The sequence below is a fragment of the Euleptes europaea genome, chromosome 15, assembly GCF_029931775.1.
Source record: "Euleptes europaea isolate rEulEur1 chromosome 15, rEulEur1.hap1, whole genome shotgun sequence".
In the NCBI taxonomy this organism is placed as follows: Eukaryota; Metazoa; Chordata; class Lepidosauria; order Squamata; family Sphaerodactylidae; genus Euleptes; species Euleptes europaea.
Window position 1 is genome coordinate 14,794,783 of NC_079326.1, and position 27,407 is coordinate 14,822,189.

General features: G+C 42.4%; 1 protein-coding gene across 1 annotated transcript; it reads right to left on the reverse strand.

Moving 5' to 3' along the window:
• Positions 1 to 862: 862 nt before the first annotated feature.
• On the reverse strand, positions 863 to 27,407 carry MARCO (macrophage receptor with collagenous structure). The gene is made up of 17 exons (XM_056861598.1): positions 27,326 to 27,407; positions 25,546 to 25,647; positions 22,633 to 22,848; positions 20,359 to 20,394; positions 19,194 to 19,247; positions 18,854 to 18,907; positions 18,716 to 18,748; positions 17,010 to 17,054; positions 16,599 to 16,643; positions 15,043 to 15,132; positions 12,945 to 13,043; positions 11,691 to 11,744; positions 10,727 to 10,771; positions 7,820 to 7,936; positions 6,617 to 6,661; positions 4,736 to 4,909; positions 863 to 993 (listed from the first exon to the last, which is right to left on the reverse strand). The coding sequence occupies exons 1-17, from the start codon at positions 27,387 to 27,389 to the stop codon at positions 863 to 865; spliced, it is 1,404 nt and encodes a 467-aa protein (XP_056717576.1). The 5' UTR covers positions 27,390 to 27,407.

Below are 27,407 nucleotides of genomic sequence, written 5' to 3' on the forward strand. Positions count from 1 at the left end.
GATCGAACCCAGTTGTACAATACCCACAGTGCAAAGGAAGGAGATAGTGGTGCCAGAGAAAACTGTACATTTAGCCTTGGGCTGTATTCTACCATTCCACACAGTCAAGTGTTGAGCCATCTTCCAGCAGAAGACCCTTGTTTTGAGCAGAGCAGTAGAGTACAACTCCTTTGCAGCTTGTTTTAACCATGCAGTCCCCATCCCAATGCAAAAAGGACAGACACTGAGCAGTCTGAAATACATCTTGTATCTTTGGCAATGGAAAGGGCTGTCATGCTCTCCTTTGCAGAGTGGAGAGTATCATGTGACTTAAATGGCCAAACACAATTGGATCTCACAAATAAATAAGGAAAGGAAATAAAGAAGTTATAAACAAGGCTCAGCTTCATATATTCAGCAAGGAAAGACTGGATCAATGAACACGATTAATTTCTGTACAGATATAAGAGACAATGGCTATGAACAGTTTTCAAAGTCTCACTTGCTCTCTAAAGGAGTGTCTACAACATACATTTCATCCGTTTTAAATACTATGGTATCATAGCAGCCAACAAAAGATACTTGTTTTACAAGTTCAGATTACAGATCCAGCAAGGCTTATTTTCAAGTCTTCTTCCTTATTCCATTTTTAAAAATTTGGCAAATGCATCAATGCTTGTCAGTGTTATTACAATTCTAATAATGTAGCCTGATATTGATACTCTGTGCCCATTAAAGGTGTAGGTAAAGTGGGATGAAAAAAATAAAACAAAACACTGCATAACTAGCCCAGAAATACAAGTCCCAGTCACACTGAATACAGTTCAGAAGCCTTTCATTGGGTAATATTCTTTGACAGACGTCAATGCAGTACATTCTGTCATTAGGAACACTCTACACCAGCATCTTCATTATGAATGCAGTTGTGTACACCCCAGTCAGATTTCGTGCACAAATTAATGGAGGATTCTGTTCCTAAGCAGTTCACCTCATCCAGCCAGATTTTTCCAGTGCCTGTTATCAGCAAGAAGGAAGCAAAAGAAAGTAGGAATGAGCTACTGTAGAACAAACAACCCACCACAAATTTGTAATGTGCCTCAAAAGCAGACATCTAATAAGTTTCTCAGATCACTTGGCTAGAAAACATAGGAAAAAAAAACAGCTCTTGGCATTCTGCAAAGGGAAGAGAATGAAAGACGGATGTGGGAAATGGATACCAAAAGAGCTATTTTGATTATTAGGCATGATTCTGAGTAGTCCATGTGGGTATTTCTTGAAGCCCATTTTCTTTTGGCTTCCTACAGATGGACTGATGCTTCTCCCATCTTTCCTTCCTCTGACCAATTTTATTTTCATATTTGGATCAAAAATAACAAAAATTAACAATCGCTATTAATGCCAAGATGGAAAATCACCATGACCTTTTTGCAAAATGTAGCAACCAAGCAAGTTAAAATGGACAATGTCAAACTGTCCTAGTTCACAAACATTACTGATGTCAATCTTGACAGTCATATTTGCCATGAACTGTAGTGCCAAATGACTGACTTTGCTTTCAAACCTTGAATTCTTATAAAATTGGGACAGACACTGACATAGGGCTTTGTAATTAAGGATTACAAGCCTGTTCAGTTACCAAACAACAAAAAGTTTGAGACTTTCACCGAAACTCTGGTAAATCAAAGACTGGCAGTTTTTGCAAACACAGATATTCTAGGAAAACTAAGGAAGTTCCTCTTTCAGCTGTAGCAACAGCCCAGAAACATAGGCGAACATGAGACAGAGGACGAGCATGAGAATGAACTCCCATGAACCTCAGACAAACAGTGTTCAGTGAAAACCATGAGAGCTTGAAGAGACGACTGAAAGAGATTGGCCTTCATATATTCTTCAAGTCAACCATCCAATGGATTCTGTAGTCCTAAATAGCTTGTGGATCTATAGTCTCAATTTGTGAGCAAACTTTTACTGTCTTTACTGTCTCCATGATAATTGAGAATTATAATATGGTCTTACTTTATTCCACAGTACCACCCTGTATGCTTTGTAAGCCTCCTTGTCTTACTATTTATGGAGAGAAAGGAAGAAGGTGACATAAATAAACCACTTTTAAATAGGGAAGGCTTTGATTTGAAGACATATGTATGAAAAGTGATGACAGCCAGCATGGTGTAGTGGTTAAGGTGTTGGACTAGGATCTGGGAAACCTTGTTTTGAATCCCCAGTCTGCCATGGAAACTTGCCAGGTGATCTTAGGCCAGTCAGACACTCTCAACCTTGACACTAGCATGTATTTGGATGGGAGACTTCCAAGGAATATCTGGGGTGTAACATGGAGGCAGGCATTGTCAAACCAGCTGGGAATATCTCTTGCCTTGAAAACCGTACTGGGTCACCATCAGTCAGCTGTGACTTGATGGCAAAAAAGAAAAGAAAAAGAAAAGGAAAGTGAAAAGAAAAAGAAGTGATGGAGAAAGGGAACAGAGCAAAATTTAAGAGACAGAGTCCTTTGCAGAGCAGTGAGGAATGCTCACATGCATTCCTAGTTTACCTCTCCCTCTCTCATTTTTTAAAACAGCATACTCATGCACAGAGAAGGTCAGGACCCAGTTTTCTGGGCTTCTATTGGCTTTTTTGTTGTTGCTAACTTTCATGTGGAGAGTGTGCCTAGCTTTTCCTGATGGCATGTGATTATTGTTGCCCAGTCCCTGTTTTCAGACGATTCATTAAATATATTGTATTCCTAGAGCCCATTCACAGTGCATGCTCAATGCTTGTTCAATGTGTCATCATACAATTATTTACATGTGTTAATGATTCCCCACACATTAAGGATCAGAGACAGATCAACTCACATCCAACATTTTTTTCAGTAGAGATGGTTCACACTTTCCACTGAGGGTCATTGAGAGTTGACAGATGAAGGGATAAGATATCAAGCGATGTTCATGTGTATATGAACTAGCAATGGCCCCATTGGCCATGATAAAACCAAGCAGCATAAAGCAGCCCCAACCCTCATATTATGGAGAGAGATATGACTTTATTTATTTGTTCATTTATCTAGAGAATTTTCATGCTACCTCTCTGGGGATCCCACCCAAGGCAGGTTACAAAATAAAACATAATACACAATAAAACCTTAAAACATTAAAAGTTATTAATTAAAATCCAGTACTAAAAACCTAGCCAGAGATTGCTGAAGGGCATGTCTGTTTGTCTTTAGAAAATCTGCCAAAATGAATGTGACTGTGTTATAGAATTTAAAAAGAATTAAATTAAAGATAATTTGGAGAAAGGGGTAAAAAAATGGCAGAGCCTTACTCGGGGAGGGAGAGGAGAGTGGAGTTTTGACGATATATCATTTTAAAAAGGTTTTGAAGTTTTTCCATGATTGGTATAGAATAAAGAAACAATTGACATCTTTTTAAAAATCTGATACAATTTAACTGTTGTAATAGTTACAAAATGGCATGGGCATGAGGGCGGGGAAATGTGCTGCTCCCTGTAAATGATGTCACAGACATTATCCAATAGGTGACCATGATGCCTATGCAACCACATTCCACACAGAAAAGTGTGGCTGGAGAAAGAGATCTTGGAAAAGGCAATTTTCATATGAGGAAAATGACTGGGAAATATTTTTAGATCCTGCACAACAGCTGAGCAACAGCTGCATTTACCAATGCAAACCTCTGTTTGGAAAGATCCTAGTATGCTCTGAATACCCAGGTAAATTTTGTTGGCCTTTAAGGTGTTACTGGATTCAAATTTCATTCTTTTACTACATACTAATACAGCTGAAATGAACTCTGTAAGATGGAGATGTTCCACCAGACTATAGTTGAGGCAGCAACGGTTTCCATCATACCCGGCCTCCTTTCCTGTCCTTCCCCTTCCCCTATTTACATTGAGTTTGAACCGACATGGGGATCTTGACCATTCCTCTCTAGGCTGGCTGCGAACCTGTGTCAAGAAATTGGGCACCAGCTGGATTTTAGATTTTAGGGGATTGTGGTTTTAATTGTAGAATTATATTTTTCTATGTTAATGTAATATGGATCATATTGAATGATATATTGATGTGAGGTACTCTGAGTCCAGCCTTGGCTGGGATAATGCGCGGTACAAATTTAATAAATTTTATAATCAAACAATCTTCGGAGTTGTAAATGTTATAATGACAACAAAGAATGAAGCACATTTATGCATCGTGCACACTATTTTCCATTGGTGACACTTGGGTTTCCTGATGGCAATTAAAAAAAAATAAGCACAGGGGTTCTAATGCCTTCAGTCTTTGGTCAGGAGAATATATTTAGGGTGCCTAGTTTACCATCTTGGACAAGAATGTTTGAGATTTGTATTTACACTCTGGTGATATGTTTTAGATGACAGATTTATGTATATGCTACCTAACCTGACCTACTGGGATTCCTGTCATCTTATTAGTTTTGGATACAAGTAGCAGAAATGAGCCCTGACCTGGATGGCCTAGGCTAACTTAAACTCATCAGATCTCAGAAGCTAAGCAGGGTTGGCCCTGGTTAGTATTTGGATGGGAAGGAGACCTCCAAAGAATAGCAGGGGCATGACGCAGAGGCAGGCAATGGCACACCACCTTTGTTAGTCTCTTGCCTTGAAAACCCCATAAGGGGTCGCCGTAAGTTTGCTGCGGCACTATACACAACAGTGGAACTGAATCTTTAGTTTTGTGACTTGATTAAATTAGCCATGGAATCGGTTAATAAATTACCTGCAGTTGCAGTGAAAGCAGTGGCTGTTCCACTGTATCCCAACATTCGGCAAACCACCTCTCCATCACGTCGGTCCCAACTATCATCACAGATTGTACCCCATTGCCCATTGTACAGAATTTCAACACGGCCCCGGTTAGTTCCTTCAGCAATTCTTATGTTGGGACTTCTTGCTGTTAAAAAAAAAAGTACATCAAAAGGAAAAGAGGCAAGACCTCAAGATATTGGCCAAGGTATGTGTAACAGGTGAGAGAGGGTTTCTCTCATTCCATTTTTATTACAAATACAATGACTGCTGGGATGCAAGATGTGGGGCTAGAATCTGTGTGGTTGAACAACAGGTTTCACTTGCCACCCTCCCCAATTTCACATCCCAAAAGTCAGCCATTCCTGCTTCTTCACAGAAGGCTGAAGGTAAACTGTCCCTGGGCAATATTAAGTAGACAACATCTAGTGTAACAGATAACACTTTGCCTTGTCTGTCTGAGCCCTAAGATCATGCACTGAAAATACAAATTGCAAGCTCATAAAATTGTGGTTTGCCATGGAGCCCTACAGGGAAGGGGATTTAACCTTTCTACTTCCACTTAGTTTCACTGTTCACATTTTAAAGGAGAAAGCATGTTTTTAGAGGACAACCTTCTAGTGGCAGAAGTATAAAACATCCCCTGCTTTCCTTTCCCAAAAATCTCAAGGCAAACTGAAGCTGATGGACATTGTGGATGGACTAAGATGTATGATCTGCATCTTGTCTGTTTGAACCCTAGGATATACAGAGGAAAAATCTATCTCTCTATCTATCTATCTATCTATCTATCTATCTATCTATCTATCTATCTATCTATCTATCTATCTATCTATCTATCCTCGATCCTCTGCTATATAATACTATTTAGTGGATCCAGTTCCTCTCTCCAGTTCCTTGTATAGTCAGTACCTGCCCCATTAATTTCAATAGCTGGAAGAGCTCTACGAATAGCTCCTTACTCTGCCTGGGCAATTGGTTCAGTAAGATATGGAATTAGATAGACTAGCCCTATCTCATATGGAGCTGCATAAGCCCAGTGAATCTCTATAATGCTTTGAAATAGGGTAACTCTGATAAACAAAGAGTTAATCTTTGAGAGACGCTCAGAGAAAGGGAGTGGGCAGAGCTAAGGAACTCTCTCTCTGTTCTGAAGAAAGGAAAGGATTCTGATTTTGGAACTTGAGTGTTCAGTAGCTGTGTTTGACTCTGAGAACCTGAAGGTTCAGATTTGCCTAAACTGGTGTAAAACAAATCCTGTGGACTGACAGGCAGAGATTGGCAGGAAAGGGACCCTGGAAGGGAATAGGCTCTGGGAAGGAGATATTCCAAATACAGGGTGTTGTTTAGGGATTACTGCCACAAAAGTGAGGTATATCTATAGTGAGATCTGGAAGAGAGATTTGAGGAGAAATCTCCATACTTCTGTGTTTCTCTGGGGAAGAGAGATTGTAGGGTCTCCAACTTCCCTGATAGCTAGGCAGCAGAGTTTGTATAGAAACATCTATAAGAAGTTCTGGGAACTGAACTGAATTTGTGAACTGAATCTAAGAAATGTAATACTGTACCAACTATGCCTTCTCTGAAGTGAAACTTATGAAATAGCTCTGGTTCTATGCTTCTCATAATCACAATTTCCCTGCCAAAACCATCCCTTGTACAGTGCTTAATAAATCTCTGTTATTTGTATGTTAACCTGAAAAAGCCTCTGGTGAGAAAATTAAAACTCCAAATAAACATTCTGGCAAACAAACAAGCATGCTCTCTCTCCCTCAGTACCCATATAAGAAGGATTGTGATAGTAACCTTGCCTAATTTTGGTAAGGTAAGGGGAAAAAAAACTAATGTTAATTACCTGGAGCACCCTTTTCACCTTTAGGCCCTTGTATCCCAGAGGATCCTGATTGAACATCAAAAGGAACAAATGTTTGCTCAAATATCCAGGTAATTATGGTTGTAATTTTTATATGAATATCGTATATACTCGGGTATAAGCCGACCCAAGTATAAGCCGAGGTGCCTAATTTCACCGTAAAAATGGAGAAAAATTAGGCACCCACGAATAAGCCGAGGGGGAAATGCACCCCCTCCCCCCCGGCAGGCTTACCTGACCAGGCTCCAGGCGCACGGGCAGGCGGCGGCTGCCCCCTCCCTGCGTGCAAGAGGCCCCGCAGGGTCAGCTGAAAAGTGGGAGGACCGGCCCGGGTGAGGTGGGGGTGGGTGGGGGAAAGAAACCACCGCCGCCCAGCAGAAGGAGGGGTGGGGTGGGGTGGGGGGTGAAGAAACCGCCGCAGCGCAGAAGGTGCAATCGGGTGGGATGGGGTGGGGGGAGAAGAAGCCACCGCCGCCACGCAGAAGGCATGATCGGGTGGGGTGGGGGGGAGAAGGCGGGACAGCCTGCCCATCAGCTGGCCGGCGGGAGCGCGCTGGGAGAGGGCCCGGCAGGCGAATTACCGTATTGACCCGAGTATAAGCCGAGCCAAAAATCATGGCTGAAAAACTCGGCTTATACTCGAGTATATACGGTACACTTTGGAATGAAAATTCTTGCCCACCAACCAAAGACACCAGCTACTCTTCTTTTATGTCCCAATGCAGCTATAACACTGCCTGATTTCCTAACCGCATTTAGGCGACTCTGCAACATTTCCTCTTCCTCCTCTTACAGATCTCAAAATCATGTGTGAATTCCTCACTCTCTTTCCTTTTCTGAGCTAAACAGGGTGTAGGTTTGTATATACACTGGCATTTTTGCTCATTGTGATCTGCTTGCATTGAAACTTATGATAGCTACTGATAACTCTAATGCAGAGGCAAATAACCTTATTGTAGGGATGGATTGTACCTTTATTTTATCTTTCCTGTTGATTATTTTGCACTTTATTTGTTGACTTTCCATTTTGCTATTTTCATCCTCCTTTTCAGAATCCCTGAGACAATTTTGAATTCTAATCCTGATCTATACTATAGTTCCAGGTACTACTAAAACCGAATGCAAGGACCCAATACCTTAGAAGCATCAGAAGAGGATTTCCCCCACTTGGTTGTTTGTTTTTACCTTGAGGCCCCACAACACCTTTTTCTCCTTTTTCTCCTTTTGCTCCTGGTCCACCTTCATGTCCAGGATCCCCAGTGCTTCCTTTACTTCCTTTTTCTCCAGGAAGACCTCTGGCCCCTAGGGAAAGGGTACTAGTGCTTCATTGTTACCAAGGAAAAGTAAATGTCACAAAAAGGTATAGCTATCAAGCTATGAAAGCATTCCATACAATAACTTAATGGTTACCATCCCTTGTCCATTTCACTAAATCAGTGTCTAACTATGTTACATGTTACAAAGTATTTTGGTTTTATCCAGGTCCACCATGAAGACTTGCAGCCAGATGTACTTTATGAGCTCCCATGCAAGGAGATGAGTCTTATGTGTCTCTCTCTCCCCCCCCCCCCGTTATTTTCCTGACTTGAAAAAGCCCATGGGTAACCAATGAGATGCCCCATTTTGCAAGATTGTGTGTGCCTCATCAGGACATGTGAAGCTCCCAATGGAGCTCCTCAATGGTGCCCTTTCCAGAGCTGTTTCAGATTGGGAAAACAGCATGTGGGGGAGAAGTAAGTCCCCTCTTCCATGTGTTTTCCACAGTGTCAGCCCACAGACTAAGGTCTGGTGCTGTCCCTAACTAATTTCTCTCTTCACCTGGAAAACTTGGGTGCCAGGAAAGGTTTCTTGGTCACTGTGGGCATTTGCTTGGGCAGGACTCATAACTCTTGGGATCCAGCATGAAAGAGGCCATCATCATATTTTCTACTTAAAACCAAAGAGTCTTTCTTTCTCATTTTACAATTGGCTACTTCTCTAGTCTCAATTCCCAAGAAAGGAGATGTCAAAGATTGCAGCAGCTATCGAACCATCACATTAATTTCTCATGCAAGTAAAGTGATGCTCAAAATCCTACAACAAAGACTGTTACCATATATGGAATGAGAAATGCCTGATGTTCAAGCTGGATTCAGAAGAGGAAGAGGCACTAGAGATCATATTGAAACAGAGAATTTCAGAAGAAAATCAGCTTGTGTTTCACAGATTACAACAAAGCTTTTGAATGTGCGGATCATGAAAAGCTGTGGCTGGTTTTAAAGGAAATGGGTGTGCCACAACATCTGATTGTTTTGATGCACAACCTGTATTCTGGACAAGAGGCCACGATTACGACAGAATATGGAGAAACAGAATGGTTTCTAATTGGCAAAGGTGTCAGACAAGGATGTATTTTATCTCCCTACCTCCCTACCTCTTCAATCTGTATGCATAACATATCATTAGGAAAGCTGGATTAGATTTAGAGGAAGGTGGAGTGAAAATTGGGAGGAGGAACATTAACAATTTGAGATATGCCGATGATACTACATTACTGGCAGAAATAGTAAAGACTTGAAATGACTACTGCTGAAAGTTAAAAGAGAAAGTGCCAAAACAGGACTGCAGCTGAACATCAAGAAGACAAAAGTGATGACAACATTAATATTGTCTCTATGCCAATAAAGGTTTGGAAGAAAGTAATGACTACAGGAGAATTACACAAATTTAAGGCTGACAATGAGGAAATTGAAATTGTTGAAGACTTTCTATTCCTTGGTTCCACCATCAACCAAAAAGGAGACTGCAGCCAAGAAATCAGAAGGAGATTGAGACTGGGAAGGGCAGCCATGAAGGAGCTAGAAAAGAAAATCCTTAAGTGTAAGGATGTGTTACTGGCAACAAAGATCAGGTTAATTCATGCCATCGTATTCCCTGTTACCATGTATGGGTGTGAGAGCTGGACAATGAAGAAAGTTGAGAGGAAGAAAGTAGACTCCTTTGAATACCCTGGACTGCCAAAAAAACAAATCAGTGGGTTGTAGATCAAAGCAAGCCTGAACTGACCCTAGAAGCTAAAATGACTAAACTGAGGCTATCATATTTTGGTCACGTCATGAGACGACAAGAGTCACTGGAAAAGACAGTCATGCTAGGAAACATTGAGGGCAGCAGGAGAAGAGGAAGACCCAACAAGAGATTGATTGACTCTATAAAGGAAGCCATGGCCCTCAATTTGCAAGATCTGAGCAAGGTTGTTAAGGATAGGACACTTTGGAGGACATTGATTCATAGGGTCACCATGAGTCAGAAATGACTTGGCGGCACTTAACACACACACACACTTCTCTAGGCTCCTTTTCTTCCTTGCTCTCAATGTTTATGTACAGATTGCCTTCATAAATTGCCTAGCCCCCGGGTGCATATGGCAGCCTGTTTAAGGGCCCGGGCAATTTGGCCACATGTCTATCTTCTCCTTGCTTTCCCCCTTGTCTTCTCTCCACTTCACATTTCTGGCCATGTTCTACTTTCCCTCCTCTGACTCTTCAGCTCTCACCCCCTCCCTCTGTTCTCCCCGCCTAACCCCACCTGGCCCCACTTGGTCGTGTCCTTTCATCCCCATTCTAACCAGCCTCACCTCTGGCAAATTGCATCTGGCCATAGCCTTCTGATTAGCCAGGAGCTCGGGAGTTCTGTCTGGTCTGTCCCTTGGCTGGCTTACATACCTCCTACCCACCTGGGGCAGCAGCCACTGCTTTACAGTGACTGGGTGCTGATTTCTGCCCCTACCTGTCCCTACACTATTTCCCCTCACAGCTGTTTTTCTCCCAGCTGCAGCAAACACACCCAAGAACCTGGTTGCGGAAAGGCAGTTGGGGAAGGAAAAAACAGAGCAGAAGTGGCAAACCGGGGGAAGGGTTAGTCAAGCTCTTTCTAGCTTCCAGTTGACTCATAATCATGGTGGCCCATCCCACATCGCTCGGAGACTTGGATCTGCTGCCAAACATAATTCTGGCCTATCCCTTACAGTGCAGTTTTTGGTCAAAAGAGAAAAATGTCCGATAAGCCCTCATTCTTTTGAGTAATTTGTTTCACAGAATAACTCCACCTTACCCGAAGCTCCTTGATCCCCCTTCAGCCCTTCTCTTCCTGGGAGGCCTAAAAACAAATTGAAAATAGCTTGTAAAGGGTAGCAAAACCAAAAAACAATTTCAAAATTGTACTTGATATTTTAAATCCCAATAAATGTATTCAGGCATTTGGAATATGGAGATTGGAAAGCCCACCCCCTGAAGGCCTGCGTGGGACCTACCTCACTCTCCGTTAGAGCCAGGTCAAAACAGTTCTTGTCAACCAGGCTGTTAACTCAAGTGTCCTATCTTTTAAAATTGTTTTTATCATCTGCTATAGCCTGAGGACTGTTTTAGGAACATCATTTTAGGTTGCTATTTATTGCTTATTAATGTTTATGATTATCCTGTTTTTATTCTGTTTTATGGTTTTATTTTATGTTTATGGTTTTATTGGATTATTTTAACATTGTGAAATGTCTTCAGCGGGTATCTGCAGAGGGAGTAAATAAAGTTCCATTTATTAATAAATCAGAAATTGTCTCTCCAGGAATCAGAACTCACAAATAAAATTCTAAATTTGTGGAGCGCAGTGCCTTTAGTGGTCTAAAACATTAGACAAATTCCAGTGGAATGGAAGATATTTAAGTTTGCCAGCTCCAAGTTGGGATATTCCTGGAGATTTTGGGGTGTGTGCCTGGGGAAGGTGGTGTTTGTGGAGGAGAGAAAGGTCAATGTGAATATGATGTGACTCTAGGACAGCAGTTTCTCCTAGGTTCTATGGCGCACCATAATGTCAATGCTCCAAAGCTGCCATGTCCTCCAGGGGAACTCATGCCTGAAGTCTGGAGATAACTGAAATTCCAGAAAAAGTCCAGAACCCACCTGGACATAACTTACTCTATTGGTGGCTCCCTTCCCATGGCTGCTTTTAAGTAAATCTAAGAGTCAGCACGTCATGTTATGTTTGGCTCTTCACACATTGAATCTGAGCATTTTCATCTTACCAGGATCTCCTTTGTTACCCGTTTCCCCTTGATTTCCTTTTGGTCCTTGAAGCCCTGAAAGAAGAAAGAGTGTGTCAGATATTTCAACAGACTGGAAAATATTGTTATATATCCTGTTCCTTCCGGTCCTTTTTCTCCTGGCATACCTATTATGCCAGGAGGTCCATGTGGACCCAAGAATCCAGCTACACCTTTAAAGTGAACCAAAGTGAACTGTGGATAAATTTCAGGAATCACAGCAAAAAAGTTAAGAGCTTTTCCATATCTGGCGAGTAAGGAAAGATTTAGAAAGGTCATCCCTTAATCCTGCAGTATAAGACACCATCTTTGCAGATGGAGCAATACGAAAATTGCTCTGCAGGCTTATGTGGCATAGGTAGCCCTTTCTTTAAATTGCCTCACAACAAAGGCTATTTTCAGAGTGAGACCATGCTCTGGTTCATCTCGAGTAATTTCCCTCCCACCCCTTTGCTCCAGACTTGTTTTCATTCACACTTATGTAAATGAGTACAGATTTAGGCAGCAAATCCATAAAGTAGACTGACAAATGTTGGAATGGAAAAGGCCACAGAGATTCGGAATTAATTTCTACAATGAAGTAGAAGCTCAATTCACTGACAGCTTGTGGAAAGTGAAAGGTCGGTGGGTAAATTGAATGTAGAAGCATTTGTTAATCAGGCCCTGACAGCTGATCAGCTTCTAGTTTTTGCAGGCATGGGAAAGAGTTCTCTTTGTCCCTTTAATTTAGAAATTAGATCCTTGCTGCGGAAATCACTACAGAAATTAGAGAACGAATGTGTCTAGGTTATATGGGGTAAATGTCTTGTCTAACTGGAGGACGCACAATACGGCAACTTAGAAAAGTTAAGCAGGGCTTGGTTTGGTCCTAGAGGAAAGGCCCATATAAGAGGTCCCCAAAGGAATAAGGCAGGATAGAAAAGGTTTTGTTTTTTTTAACTACTTTTAAAAGAGAGAAGAAATTGTATTGCTATGCAGTGTACCTTTTTCTCCAGGAATTCCAGGGGGACCCACCATACCTGAAAGAGAGCATACAGGTTTGGCTAATACATTGATACCTCTGTGTCACATGGCCAGCTACAAAGGATACCAGAAACATTAGGAACAGAACAGAAAATCATACAGACAACAGGACTACGTTCACACTTTCCGTCAGCTACTTGCTGGGTTCGATAAGACTATTCCATAAGTCTAAAAATGGCATCAACATTTTGGTCTTGCACCTTGTTCTCTTACCCTGGTTGCCTTGATCCCCTCTGTCACCCTTCTGCCCTGTAGCACCAGTCAGTCCGGGTGGCCCCACATCTCCCTTTTCACCAGGTTTTCCTTGAATTCCTGGAGAGCCTATTGAACAAAACTCATTTTAGACTTTGAGCCTGAGTGGGGAGGGGATTTGGCTTACCTAACGTACCATCTTCGTTGTTCTCAGGCGCTAAAGATACAACACATTGATATTATTATCCTCTATATGAAGGATTTAGCATTTCAGCAACTAACCCAGAGACAATAGGGATATTCCTGCAACTGGCCGGTTGATACGGCTCTTGTGCCTTTTGCCTTTTCAGTCTGAATGCAAAATGTGGTCCTCAGAACTGGTCATGACAAGAACAGGCGATGGTTTTACAGGCCAGCCATTTTAGGGAGGGCCCTGACTGAAAAAACTGCACCCACTGTCATCTAAGAGAATAGCTCATAGCAGCACATCTGTCAAGTTTCAGTCTTTTGGGTGCATCGGACTTGTACTAGAATCAAAGGAACAGTTCCGATGAAGGGATGGTCTAAGGGGTGATATTAATCATGGTGTGTATGATAGGAATGAGAATGAACCAATCTCTTGTTTAGACCAACATTTTGAATACTGACATAACGTAAATAATGCTTTAAAGTGTGCACAACCCTTTGCCCCACACACATAGAAATGCAACCCAGAAGCATCAGTAGTCCATCTCTCTCTCTCTCTCTCTCTCTCTCTCTCTCTCTCTCTCTCTCTCTCTCTCTCTCTCTCTCTCTCTCTCTCTCTCTCAATCATTCCCAAGGTAGGTACCACAATTTGATCTTGCATGGCCTCTGTTCGCACATCTCCTACAAGAGCTCAAATCTTCATATGTGCCCATCATATTCTGCTGCCCAGTGGCTATCAGGAAACCCTCTGGCTAGAAACAGGAACCTCTGGCTCTGTCCTCTAAGAAGTAAGCCACTCTAAGAAGTAAGCCACCATGGGTAAGGAAGTTCTCTGGGCTTCAATATCTTCTCCAGCTGCACAGTGACCCCCGTGTACTCAAGTGACCCATTGGCTCCCCTGACCTAATAGAGTTTTCAAGCCTTTTAGGTAAGGCTTGTTTTCTGCCTGGGCTGCTGTCAGGCATGGCTTTGTCTTCCCACTAATAGTGGCTCTTGTGCCCGCACTGTGCTCCACAATGAACTACTCTGGCACTTTCAGCTATTCAGACAGTGGCATAATGTTACTCAGTGAACCGTGCAGTCATCTGTCCTAGCTTGCAGCCCCTTGTCTTTTCTAGTTCTCACATCCTGTGTGAGAACTGCCAGCAGTAACCTTTCTAGACATGGGGCCATACCATTAGTCTGCAGCTTTTGATTTGCTTACTGCCTGTCTTTTGCCTTCTTTCTCTAAGGAAGTAGTTCTTAAACTGCGAGCCATGACCCCAAAGTTCCTGCTATTTCCTTCCACTTTTTTGGTGGGTCATAAGGCTTAAACTCACAAGCTGGTGGAGGAGACCCTGCCCTCCTCCCCCACCCCCGGCAGTGGCAGCAAGGGAGAAGAGAGGGTTGGTAGCAAAGGAGAAGTTGCCACCTTCTCTCTTCCCCCCTCTTCTTTGCCCCCCTTCATTCACAGGGGCTTGGCTCTGCCACCAACTGTACAGGAGGAGAAGGGCACAGCTTCGGCCCATCACCTCGCAGGCCAGCACTACCAGCAGCCTGCAGCACTGCAGTGGTGGGTCCTACAAGGTAGACTCAATTTAGAAGTGGGTCCCATTTCCAACAGTCTGAAAACCACAGCTCTGAAGTGCTTCGGGGCAAAGAGGCCAGGGCTAAGTTATAGTCATAATGGGAAAGGATATTTTGGCAGGCAGAGCTGGTCATCCGGGGTGAAGGAAGCCACACTTTCTACTTTCCCATTCACTATGGAGCTGCTGTAAAGCCTCCATGTCCTGTGGTTTGCACAACAGAAACAGGGACAGAAGGCGGTGGATTCTGAACAACCAGTGAGGTTTCCATCTCTAATTCAAATACAACATTTGCTGGAAAGGCAGTTACCTTACAAACTACTTAAAACCATTTGTACAACACAGTGCTCTTGCTTGGCAAATCATACCTTGAGATCCCTTTTCTCCCATTTCTCCTTTCATTCCTGGTTCACCTTTTGGTCCAGTAAGCATCAGATGACTTGCATTTACTTTTTCGCCTGGAATACCTGGATGAAAAAGAAATAAGGTATGCGTGCATTTACTGCACATGATGGTTGCAGTCATAATACCATAGGCCCTGGAAGTATTCTGATTGATTTCTTCTGGAGCTAGTCCGATAGGTGGTATGAAGATGACTCTGGCCAAGTATGTTATATAATGACTGCAGTTGCCATAGGACATCCTGTTGTCAGTAGCTTTTTGTCCTGTACTGATTCTCTTCCACATTTGCAGATTGCAGGAACAGGCTTGCTTGAGACAAAAGCATAGACCTAAACTTTCTCCTTTGTATAATGTTTCTATAACTCCTTTCAACAACAAAGGGTGGAAACAGCTTTGGATACATGATTCTTGAAAGGTGGTAGATCAATATGGTAAGTAAGGAAACAAATGTAAGTATGCAGTCTAGGGTTGCCAATTGTGGGTTGGGAAATTCCTGGAGATTTGGAGGTGGACCCTGGGGAGGGGCCTCAGTGGGATATAATGCTATACCGTCCACCCTCCAAAGTTGGCATTTTCTCCAGGGGAACTGATTTCTGTAGCTTGGAGGTCAGTTGTAACTCTGGGAGATCTCCAGGCTGCATCAGGAGGCTGGCAACCCTAATGCACAGACCACCTCCCTCCAGGACCAGGTGTGGATTTTTCACTGCAGGGCAAACTCCATTTCACTATGACTTCACTCCTATGTTGAACCTTAGGGCTGTTTAGCTTGGAAAGAAGGCGGCTGAGGGGAGACATGATAGAGGTCTATAAAATTATGCATGGTTTGGAGAGAGTGGATAATACTAAAATGTGGGGTCATCTGCTGAAGCTGGAGGGTGAGAGATTCAAAACAGGTAAAAGGAAGTATTTTTTCACACCACACATAGTTAAATTGTGGAACTCCCTGGCCCAAAATGTTGTGATGGCTGCCAACTTGGAAGGCTTTAAGAGGGGAGTGGACATGTTCATGGAGGAAAGGGGCATTTATGGCTACTAGTTAAAATGGATACTAGTCATGATGCATACCTATTCTCTCCAGGATCAGAGGAGTATGCTTATTATCTTAGGTGCTTTGGAACACAGGCAGGATGGTGCTGCTGCAGTCATCTTGTTTGGGGGCTTCCTAGAGGCGCCTGGTTGGCCACTGTGTGAACAGACTGCTGGACTTGATGGGTCTTGGTCTGATCCAGCAAGGCTTTTCTTATGTTCTTATGTAATCTGTACCTGGCCCAACAACAGACTTTTCTTCCATGCTTTGAGAAATCTCTTCATTTGGCATGTGTATCTAGTTAAATGCTTATATGGCACATTTTAAAAGGGAACCTTTCCAGAGAACTGGTGTAAATCTAAGTTATTACCATGCTGCTGTGGCAATTCCTCTGAAATTATGGAAGGGTAACACAAAAAAAGTCTTTTCATAGATGTATAAATGTGTAGAATGCTAATTGTTTGATGCTTAGCCGGTGAAGGGAAAGTGCATCACCTGACATACCTCGTTCTCCTTTGGTTCCCTTTGGTCCTGCTGTTCCTAAAACCAAAGTACAGGGACACTATTAATGAAAAAGATGTGACAAGTCTGGTGGAGCTTCCTATGCTTTTTAGCTTCCATGACTCCATTTTATTTATTTATCTGAAACATTTCTGCCTTGCCACTCCTTATGGATATCTATAAGGAAATTTACAAAAATTAAACATCAGCATGGCAAGTTACCAAAGGCAATATAAATAGCACCACTCACAGGATAAAGATTGGCAACCAGAAAATTCGACTTGCAGCGGTCAATTAAAGCAGAGAAAGTCCTAGGAATGTAGTACTACTTAAAAAGAATAAAATGTAAAGAAAATGGCAAGATTAGAACCGCAGCTAGTTAAATGATAAAATAGATGTTTTCACCCTTTTCTCCCTGGACACCAGGAAGTCCTCTCATTCCTGGAATTCCTAAAATATAAATAAAAACATTAAGGCTGTGGTTGTCTGTACAATTACCTCTGGTGAAAGGCCAGGAGACTGAGAGAGCAATCCTAAACAGGTCTTCTCCAAATCCTGCTCAGGTCTCTTCCAAATGCGATTAACTCCCAGGAAAGTGTTCTTAGGCTCAGTTCTATTCAGAGTTATTCCCTTCTAAACCCATTGACAGGATGTGAGGGCGATCTGGCTGAGACATCTGTCACCCCATTGATGGCCAGGGTTGATTTGGCTGATCTGGCTGGCTAGGTGGGTGTCCTCTACCTCCCTCACTGCTCCATGTGTGTCCCTCTCGAAGCTGCGAGCTCGGTGGAAGAGGATGACCATCCCAGATAGAAGGAGTGTACCGTTCTTTGGTCAAGGGTATACGATAGCTGCCCTCCCCTGCTAGAACCTCCAAACAAGAGACCCATTGACTTCAAAGGACTTAGAAGACAACTTTTCTTAGGACTGCCCTGCCATTTACAGGGGGACTATGACTAAATGTGCATAGGATTGGACTGCACATGTTCCTATACAAGAACACTTGCTGCAGATCAGTAAAGAGGTGCAGGCACATTAAGAAATATCTGGAATCCTGCAAGGAGATGCACTTGGGGGGAGGAGCTGCAACGGATGGGTGGAGGTCATGGGTGGGGGTCATGGGTGGGTGGGGGTCATGGGTGGGGGTCATGGGTGGGGGTCATGGGTAGGGGTCATGGGGATCAAATACCCCTTGTCCTCAGTGTTTCTGCACTCTAGCCCCTTCCCCCCAGATGGTTAGAAAAAGGGGATGTTGGTTTGTTTGTTGCACGCATTTGCATGTAATTTTAGTTTGGCTAGGATGCTGTATGTGAGCATTGCAACAAGGCGAAAATGCCCAGCGCCTTCTGGAAGTGGTCATGTTATAGATGATATATCATCCTTTGATGACCTTACAAAAATATGTCTCAAATGCTGTCATGAAAGAGGGGGAATTCAATATACCTCAAGTATCAACTTTACTACAGATATTTGGTATTCTTTCTTCTTTCTGTTAACTGAGATGTACCCTTCAATAAACCAACTAAAAATTCAGAGTCAGGGGTGTCTGTAAGATGTCCTTGTTTACTTTCATTCTAAGAAGCCTATCATAGTATCCTTTGCTCCCTTAAGGGAATATATCTATTTTAAAATAATGAATATCGCACAAAGGATGAGGGTCACAGCTTTGTAGGTTTGCCAGCTCTGGGTTAGGAAATACATGGAGATTTTAGAGGTGGTGCCTGGAGAGGGTGGGGTTTAAGGTGGGGAAGGCATGGTACAGTGCAACACAGTCCACCCTCCAGTGGAACCATTTTATCCAGGGGAAATGATCTCTGCAGTCTGGAGATCAGTTGTAAGACCTCCACACCCCACCTGGAGACTGGCAATACTCGTCGCAAGGCAGGTATGGGGGCAATCCTAAACAGATTACTCATAAGTAAATTCCTTTTATTCGGTGAGGTTTTCTTCCAGGAAAGTACTCTTTGTGACTTTGGGAAATTCCTGCCACAGACTCAGTGTAAACACTACATAAGGAGTGCTATAATAACTCACATTTTCAGTCCAATTTCAGTAAAGGAGTTGGGGATTTTTAAAATGGGTAGTTGTATAATGCCAGCAAAACAAATTACCATTGTCTCCTTTTGGTCCTGGATGTCCATCACCTGAAATACCAAATGCATTTGTTGCATTTAACAATAGTTACAATAAACTAAAATCAAGTTTAGTTTGTTCAAAACTATTATATACTCTTTGTGTGTCTTGCTTACCCTTTGGCCCTCGATCCCCTTTGCTTCCGTTTAAGCCATGGTCTCCTTTTTCACCTTTATCTCCTGAAAAATGGCCAAACGTATGTATTTGGCTGGTCAGAAGGTGCAATTATTGTCAAGGTTGTAGCTCGGTCCCTGATTCGACTAGAGAAATCAAAGTTAGCCATCTTTGTGGATTTCTCATTCAGCCTTTATAGGTCTTGCTGCCTAGCTGTGTCAGCAACTACGTATTGTCATTGCATGACATTCGATATAGTTATCAGTTTTTCATTGTTGGAGATCTGGTTCCCAATATATTTCTGCATCTTTTAATGAGCAGCCAATGTGAATAAAAACTAACCTTTATTGCCTTGGTCACCTTTTGTTCCTGGAACTCCTCTTTCTCCTTTGGCACCTGAATGTGGGGGGGAAAGACCCAGTGATGATTTAATTTTACTGAATGCTGAAAGGCAGAAATTGAAAACAGACAGGCATCTCTAAATCCTGGATTGCCTGGTGTACATTTAGAAGCACAGACCACAGACTGAGTTTTAAACTATAGTTAGTGTAAGCCAAGGATATCCAAATAGAGCTTTAGAATCAATTCACATTCTAGTTTGCCTCTCTTCTAATGACATGACAGGTGGGACGACCTACACATCTTTTTTTTAAACCACATATAATCAGAGAATCATGCCTTGGGGAGCTAGCTGTAGCCAAGCATATATTTCGCAGTAGAAACAAATATGTGCTGCAGTTTTAGGATGTGTCTATTTTTACTGTACCATGTCTAGTGGGTCCCTGTGTGAGGTTAATTCTGTATTTTTGCCTCCACAGCTATGCTTGTAACTTACATTTTAGTTGAACTATTTATCCTTCTTCAAAGAGATTTGAGCTGGCCCGTGTAAACTCTGCCTGTTTTGACTGACAAACATTTTCTACCAGACCTTGAATTCAGAATAATATTTCTGAAGGTTTATTTATTTATTTAGATACGTATGCTCCATTTCTCTCCCTAATGGGGACCCAAAGCAGTGACGTCATAATCCCCTCCTCCATTCTATCCTCACAACAACCTGGTGAGGTAGGATAGACTGTGAGAGCGTGACTCAATCATCCCCTAGCAAGCTTCCACGGCAAAGTGGGGATTCTAACTTGAGTCTCCCAATCCAACCACTATAACATGCTAGATGAAGTTACATAGCAGCTAAATTAACCGATTCAACTGTGCTGCTTTTACAGGAATTCGGTTAGAACAATACAAGAAAAAGGTGAGGAGTGGAATATAGCCCAGGCTAGCCTGATCTTGTCTGATCTCAGAAGGTAAGCAGGGTCAGACCTGGCAAGTATTTGGATGGGAGACCTCCAAGAAATACCCGAGTTGTGTCACAGAGGCAGGCAATGGCAAAACATCTCTGAACGTCTATTGCCTTGAAAACCCTATGGGGTCGCCATAAATCAGATGGGACTTGATGGAAAAAAAGAAAGAAAAAAAAGAGAAGAAAAAAAGTGGAATATATACCCACCTGGAGGTCCTGGAATACCTTTGCCTTCAAAGTGTTCTGAAATAGATATTTATATCTGTTGACAATGCTCAGACCTTTAAAACACTCACCAATGGTAAAACAAGTTTGCAGTCCAAACAAAGCCTTAATCTTGTGGGTAAATGCTCAGTTTTTCTCCAAAGAGAATAAACCCTGTGCTGAATTCCAGTAACATATATATCTCCCCAGATGTCCCTAAGCAGCACGTTCATTCAGCCCAGCAAGGTCACCTGGCTGTAACTTCCATTTGAGTGGTTCCATCTTCCTCTGCTTGGTCGAAGACTTTTTCACTGACTGCCCCATCACTGTGGAACAGTCTATCTGATGTTGTCAGACCAGCCCCCCCCCCCCCATTTCTGGCTTTCAGAAACTTCTGCAAAGCAAAACTTTTAAAACAGGCTTTTTGAGGGCACTCAGATTTTCACTATTTAATGTCTGGTTGCCGATTTGGCTGGTTTGTTTAAATTGTGATTCTTGTGGTGTGTTTATTTTTGCTGTTATGGTTTTGTAACGGACAGTGTTTCTGCCTCGTAACATTCAGAGAAATGTAAACTGAGAATAAGTCAAGGCTTTGCTCTTGGCTGGTATCCACAGTATCACAATTCTCCCCGTTTTATCAAATTAGAAAAGGCTGTCACCTCATCCAACTTTTTGATAGTACAATGTATTTTCCAAACCGTAGGTCCTTTGTTTCTCTGTTCAGGTAACCAGCAAATGAATTGACACCTGTATGAATCTTTCTAACCTTTATTGAAAAGGGAAAGGTCCGTTTTATTAAACAAGACAGTATAAAATAGAGAACTAAAATTATTGAACTTATACAGAATGTAATTAAACAGGCAAGCACAATCAAATCTCCTAACATTATTTTAATGCATATTAAAACTAGTTGTCTGTTAGAACAAGTTAGAATTCAGTCTCTTATTCATTGCTCTTAAGGAATATCAAATAAGCCAAATGGATCCCTGTAGCTTACCAAACAGGGATCCTTCAATCTCTGACAGCTGAGCTTCAGTCCAAGGAAAATCTGATTTGTTCCTCAGACTCATGCATAGTTATAGAGAAAACTTACCTATCTGATTAATCTCTGAAGTCACTTATTACAATCATGTGACAATTTCTAAGTACCTGGTTGGCTATTATAATAAGCAAAATCAGCACAAACACATCTGTTCACTTTAATACACGATGAACACATTTCTGAAATAGCTAGGTAGTAGGCCATAACTTTCCCAAACTTTCCCAGCTTACATCAGCTAAAAACTTTCCCAGGCCTAAAAACTGCAAGCAAAGGATGACATAGCTATCAGGTGTCTCCTTACACTGGGGATGAGATCATTGCTACTGTGCCAGTTTGATTTGGTTTTAGTTTCTTGTAAGCTGCCTTGGATACCTATTGCGAGAAAGGTGGCATGAAAGATTTCAAATAAATAAAAAGAAGCTGCTTAGCGGTAGCCAAAACTGCAAGCAAACTATACAATGAAGACGCCCTGCTGTTGGCAAAGGTAGCTAAGCCTGAGCAATGGAGAGGACAGACAAGGAATTTTGTCCAACAGACACAGGACAGAAGCAGGATGGACTTGCTACGGTTAATGGTCAAGACAAGAGATCATTAGCACAATATGATGCAAAAGCCTTCGGCATATGCCTTAAACCTATACTGGTATAGGAGTGCCCAGCCTAGCCTGATCATGTCTCAGAAACTTAGCGGGGCTGGGGCTGGTTAATACTTGGATGGTTAATACCCACATGCAGGCAATGGCAAACCAGCTCTATTCATCTCTTGCCTTCACAGAAGCAGAATCGCTCCTTATGGGGTGCATGTATCTCCCCTCCCTATTTTTTCTAAGTACCATAGGTTTGAAGGATTTTGTATTTGAGACGGGTGACAGGGGGACAAATGAGTCATGACAGTGAGGTAAGTGCATGCTTAAGCCTCTGCGTTCATCTTGTAACCGAAAGCCATAATCTCATTCTTTTTCTAGAGGTTAACGAATGAATACATATGTGTGCATTATAGTATGCTGATCAAAAGATATGTCCTGTTGCGGGGAAAGGGAGGTGACTGGGCCTAGGGATGCCAGCCTCCAGGTGGGACCTGGGGATCCCCATCCCCTGGAATTATAGCTGATCTCCAGGCTACAGAGATCAGTTCCCCTGGAGAAAATGGATGCTTTGGAGGGTAGACTCTATGGCATTATACGCAACTGGGGTCCCCGTCCTCCCCAGGCTCCAGCAGGTGAAGTAAGGACATACCTGTAACATTGTCAATTTTCAGTTGCAGTTGTTGGTTGCTCATCTTGATTATGTGGATTTCTTCCTTTAAATTCCTGATCCAGCTTCCTTCCCCTCTCTGGAAATTTGTTTCCAAAAAAGTCTTCATCTGTCCAGTTTCATTGTGACTCATCAGTTTTTCAGGTAAAGGGGGGCAGGTTTCATTTATCTGATCTATCCGTTTGTGCATCTTATAGACTGTCAAGATTGAAGACAAGAAGTCATGGAATAAATGAGATAGACATTAACCCACCACCTATTTCTTCTCTATTATTCAATTGTGCTGATTTCTGGATATTATTTTACATTTTCCTTGGAGCTCTGTGGTAATGCAATCCTATCTAAGGGATCTGAATATACCCCCTTTCATTTGTGTGTGTGTGTGTGTTTTGGTTTTATTTGTTTTGTTTGTAGCCTTTTTGTATTGTCTGTTTTTTATTGCTGGTCTTCTCAATTCATTGTGTAGCATTTTACACCATTTTATGCCATTTATATGCTGTATGCCCTTTTTTGCTGTTTTTTCACAACTTAAGCAAAGGCAGACCCCCATTTTAACAGTAATATAACTACAGATTTTATTAGTATGGTCAAGAAAAGAAGACTCACCCTGAGTAGACAGAAAGCACAGCAGAAACTGAAACTTTTGAATCAAGATAGTGGGATGGATCCAAGGAGCCCTCCGCCAGTCTAAGGAGCCTTCCTCCACCCTGAGGCATCACTTGGGAAGATGAAGGAGTAACCCTCAAACCAGGACTGGGGCCTCGGTGCCTGGCAGGGACCTGGGACAGGAACTCCTTGAGGGGTGCCACTGTCCTTTACCTATAGACCTCACGGCTAGGGTGGATTGGACGCGGCACACCTCCCTCGAGCACTAAAAAGGCTTGGCAAGGAAGAGCGCAGCCGTACCACATGTGACGGCTCGGAGCTCAGAGCCAGGGTGGGTCTCGCCCTTAGAACGGGGATGCAAAAGCAAGAGGAGGCCTGACTCTTCAGCATCCCCGCAATGGCCCGCACTGCAGTCAGTTATTGGGGATGTTTTGGTTTTGTGCGCTGCAGATCCCTCTTGAACAATTAAATAAAGTTGGCTCTTTTATTATCCCAGCTCTGGTGTCAGCTCTCATTATTTACACATCCGCGGACAAACAGCCTGTAAATAATGCAGTTGTCTTCTTTTTAGGCTGGAGGGATGTGATGTTTTCTGACAACCCATACCATAGTGTTTTGCATCAGGGCAATATGATTGTTCCTTCAGTTAGCCCAACTATGGCTATTGCTGCTACCCTGTGGAATGTGCTTGTTGCACAGGTACCTATTGGCTAATGCCACTGATGTAAATGATGATGAATGACCCTCCCCTTGCCAATAAAACGCCATCCCACAGTAGGTCTGCAAACTTAGAACCTGTGTACTCCTTCTAGGCTTGCCATTTACCCAATGGGAGTGGGGGAGCTCCCAGCCCCCATTGCCTGACCATGCTCCAGCATCTCCCAATGGAGTGAATGATACAGTGACCAGTGACATGGTGACATCACTTCCAGTTACACGGCTGAAAATGATGTCATGATATTGGGGGTTGCCATTCCAGTGAGTCTCTGCCCCCCCTCAAAGTCTCTTGAGGACTCGCAACCCTAACTCCTTCCCAATACATATTACCTGCTTTGAGGAGGGAGCTGCTACATATGACCAGGCGCTGCTAGCCTCTAGGGCACGTTGATGTAGGCAAGGGAGGTAACCACAACTGCCAACCCTCTTGCATATCACAAGTTGTATGGGAACAGTCATATTGTAGCAGATCCCACACCATTATTTATTTATTTACTTCCGTTATACCCCGCTTTCCTCCCCAATAAGGATTTAAAATGGCTTGCATTGCTCTCCTCCCCTTCCTTTTGTCCTCCTTCCTTTTATCCACACAACAACCCTGTGAGGTAGATTAGGCTAAAAGTGTGTGACTGGCCACCCAACAATCTTCTATAGCAGAGTGGGGATTCGAACTTGAGCCCTGCAGATCCTAGTGTGACACTCTAGCCACCACACCACACTAGCTGTCAAACAAATATGGTATGCTTCTAGACTCCGTTGTAAACCCTTTAGAGCTAAGAAATCAATGCTGCACATGTGTGAACTGATCCTTTGTCTTCTGGTTCCATGTTCATTGGTAAAATGGGTTTGCACAGAGTAGTCCCTTTTTATCTCCCAGGGTAATGGCCCTGTAGCATTTACTGAACACCAGAATAATTTTTGAAGTCATTAATATCTTGTAGTTCAGGAAGCATTTTAAAAAACTGACCCAGGCTTATTGTCCTTATGATAAAAAATGTGCCTCATTTTTGGCTGAATGTGAAAACATCTGGGGAACAATCTGGGAGGCAAGAGTTATTTATTTGTACCCTGGGAATTTGTCCTCGGTGAATCCTTTGTTTGTTTTGCCATCCACATTAGAGATGCCCTCAAATGTTTTAGATTTTATTACAGTTGTAAAGAATCATGTTGACATGTACAGGGTTTTCATTTGGATATGTTCAAGTGTTTCTATTGCAATGCTTCCTGACACGTTGGGGTAACTGTGGTGAAGAATCTCCCCCTCCCCTCCAAAGACATAAACACATTCGTTCATGGTCTGAAATAAAGCAGTCAGTTAAGAACTGGTTCTTGGAAGCCAGATTTCTCTACAACACCTTCTTGGGAGAACATGGGTTTAGCCCTTTAGCACAAGTGTCTTCCCCCCACCCTCAATCCAGCCTGTCATTCCTGGTGGTGGCATGTACCAAACTCTCTGTTTCTCCCCAAGCATCTTAACTGAACTAAATTTACAAACAAGATATTGAAAATTTCCTGTATATACTATCTTTGTGGTTTGATCCAGGACAGTAGATATCATTTAAGACCAATTACCTGTATAAGCCAATATTCCCAAGCCTGCAGTGAGCATAATCAGGTACACTATAACAAAGGTCCATGTGCAGCTTTTGGAACACCTTTTCCGGCTTTTTGGTTCTGAGGTTTGTGAGAGAAATAAAATAAATAGGTAATGGAGACCTGTCATTTCTGAATGATCACTGTGTAGGGTGCGATGTATAGCTCTTTAAGACCCCAGTCCTGTGCACAGTTACTCTGGAGAAAATCCCATTGGATTGGGTCCTATGAGTTTCTTCTGCAAAGTTAGAAAGGGAGCAACTCTAAGCAGCTCTGCTCAGAAGTAAGCACCATGTTATTCAGTGAGACTTACTCCCGGTGAAATATCCTCAGGACTGCAAATATAGTCTTCTGCTGATGAAGAAAGGCTACTTTTGCCAGAGCAAGGGAGTCCTAAGATCCAACCCACTGAAATCAGTGACTTACTTGTGAGTCCACATTAGTGATTTGTACAGGCTAACAGCATTTGTATGGGTTAACAGCATTCTTTGGTAAGCTTCTTTAAAGTATTTGAAAACTCTGTTTCTTTCCAGATAAAGGCCATTACCGCACTAGGTATTCCCAGTGATGTATCAAGAGTTTGGAAATGTTATAAAAAATACTGTTCGCGCTTTCTATGTATTCCCAGCGATGTATTAAGAGTTTGAAACTGTTATAAAAAATACTGTTCGCACTTTGTTTGGCCCCTTTAGCTGTGAAGACGTCTTCCAACCATTTTTTAGCCGTGGCATCCAAAAACCCTTTTTATAACATTTTCAAACTCTTAATACATCGCTGGGAATACATAATGCGGTAACCCCCAAAGTTCTACTTCCTGTTTCTTCCTTATTTTCTCAGACCTACAAAGTCAAAAAGCCCTATACATGCTTGATTAGAACCAAGTCCAAATAAGTGCGTACAGGACTGCAGCTATAGCACATGGTGTACTAATGGCTCCTGATCTCTTTTAGAGCTGTTTCACACCATCCTTTTTCTGTAAGGTGAGTATGGTGTGGCTTTTTAGTAGACTGGGGTGCATCAAACTAGTTCTGGGAATGCTCTAGCATTCCACAGCATTGACCCACCGTCTTCTGTAAGATCTTTCTGTTGTGGAAAAACAGTATAGAAGTATATTAAATAAATAAATGGGGTAAACTCCATCTAGACACATGCTGAGCAATTCACAAGATTGGATTAACACACCAGCTTTCATTGAAAGGTTAGTTCATGCTAACATCAGTGTGAAACCATAGGGTCCCATGGTCTGTCCACTCTGTTGGATCCACAAACACAACAACTTACCACCCAGGGCTGGTTTAGTAAAGGCATAAGATTTACTTGGAATGCAAGAAAATGTAATTCCTGATTAAACTGTAATGGCACATCTGCCTGAAGGTATGAATATATGAGTACAAAACACACGTGTCTTGTATCTGCTGTGAAGGGGATACACATGTTGTCCTGGTCACTTTTCTGGCAAAGTATAGAAAAGTAGACAAAAACACTGATCTATATATGTGCAAGCCATTCCCCATTCATCTGACACACATATACTTGTATAGAATTTCTAAATGGAAAGTGAACAATGACCCCTAAATGTAAAGCGAACAATGGCATGATACTCCACTATATTTCTCTCGGGAATTATTGAAGCAAGACAATGCCATGCAGAACAACAAAATCAAATCAAACCTTTCCAAAGAAAAATGCTCAAGCATTCTTTCACTAATGATCTCTCCCACAGTAAGTCTATCATTACCCGTCAGTGGAAATACTTTACCGCTTATTTCAAATGCCGCAATTTCAGATGACGCAAAATTCATCTTATCTGTATGAGTAAACATTCTGCTGTCACTGAAGAG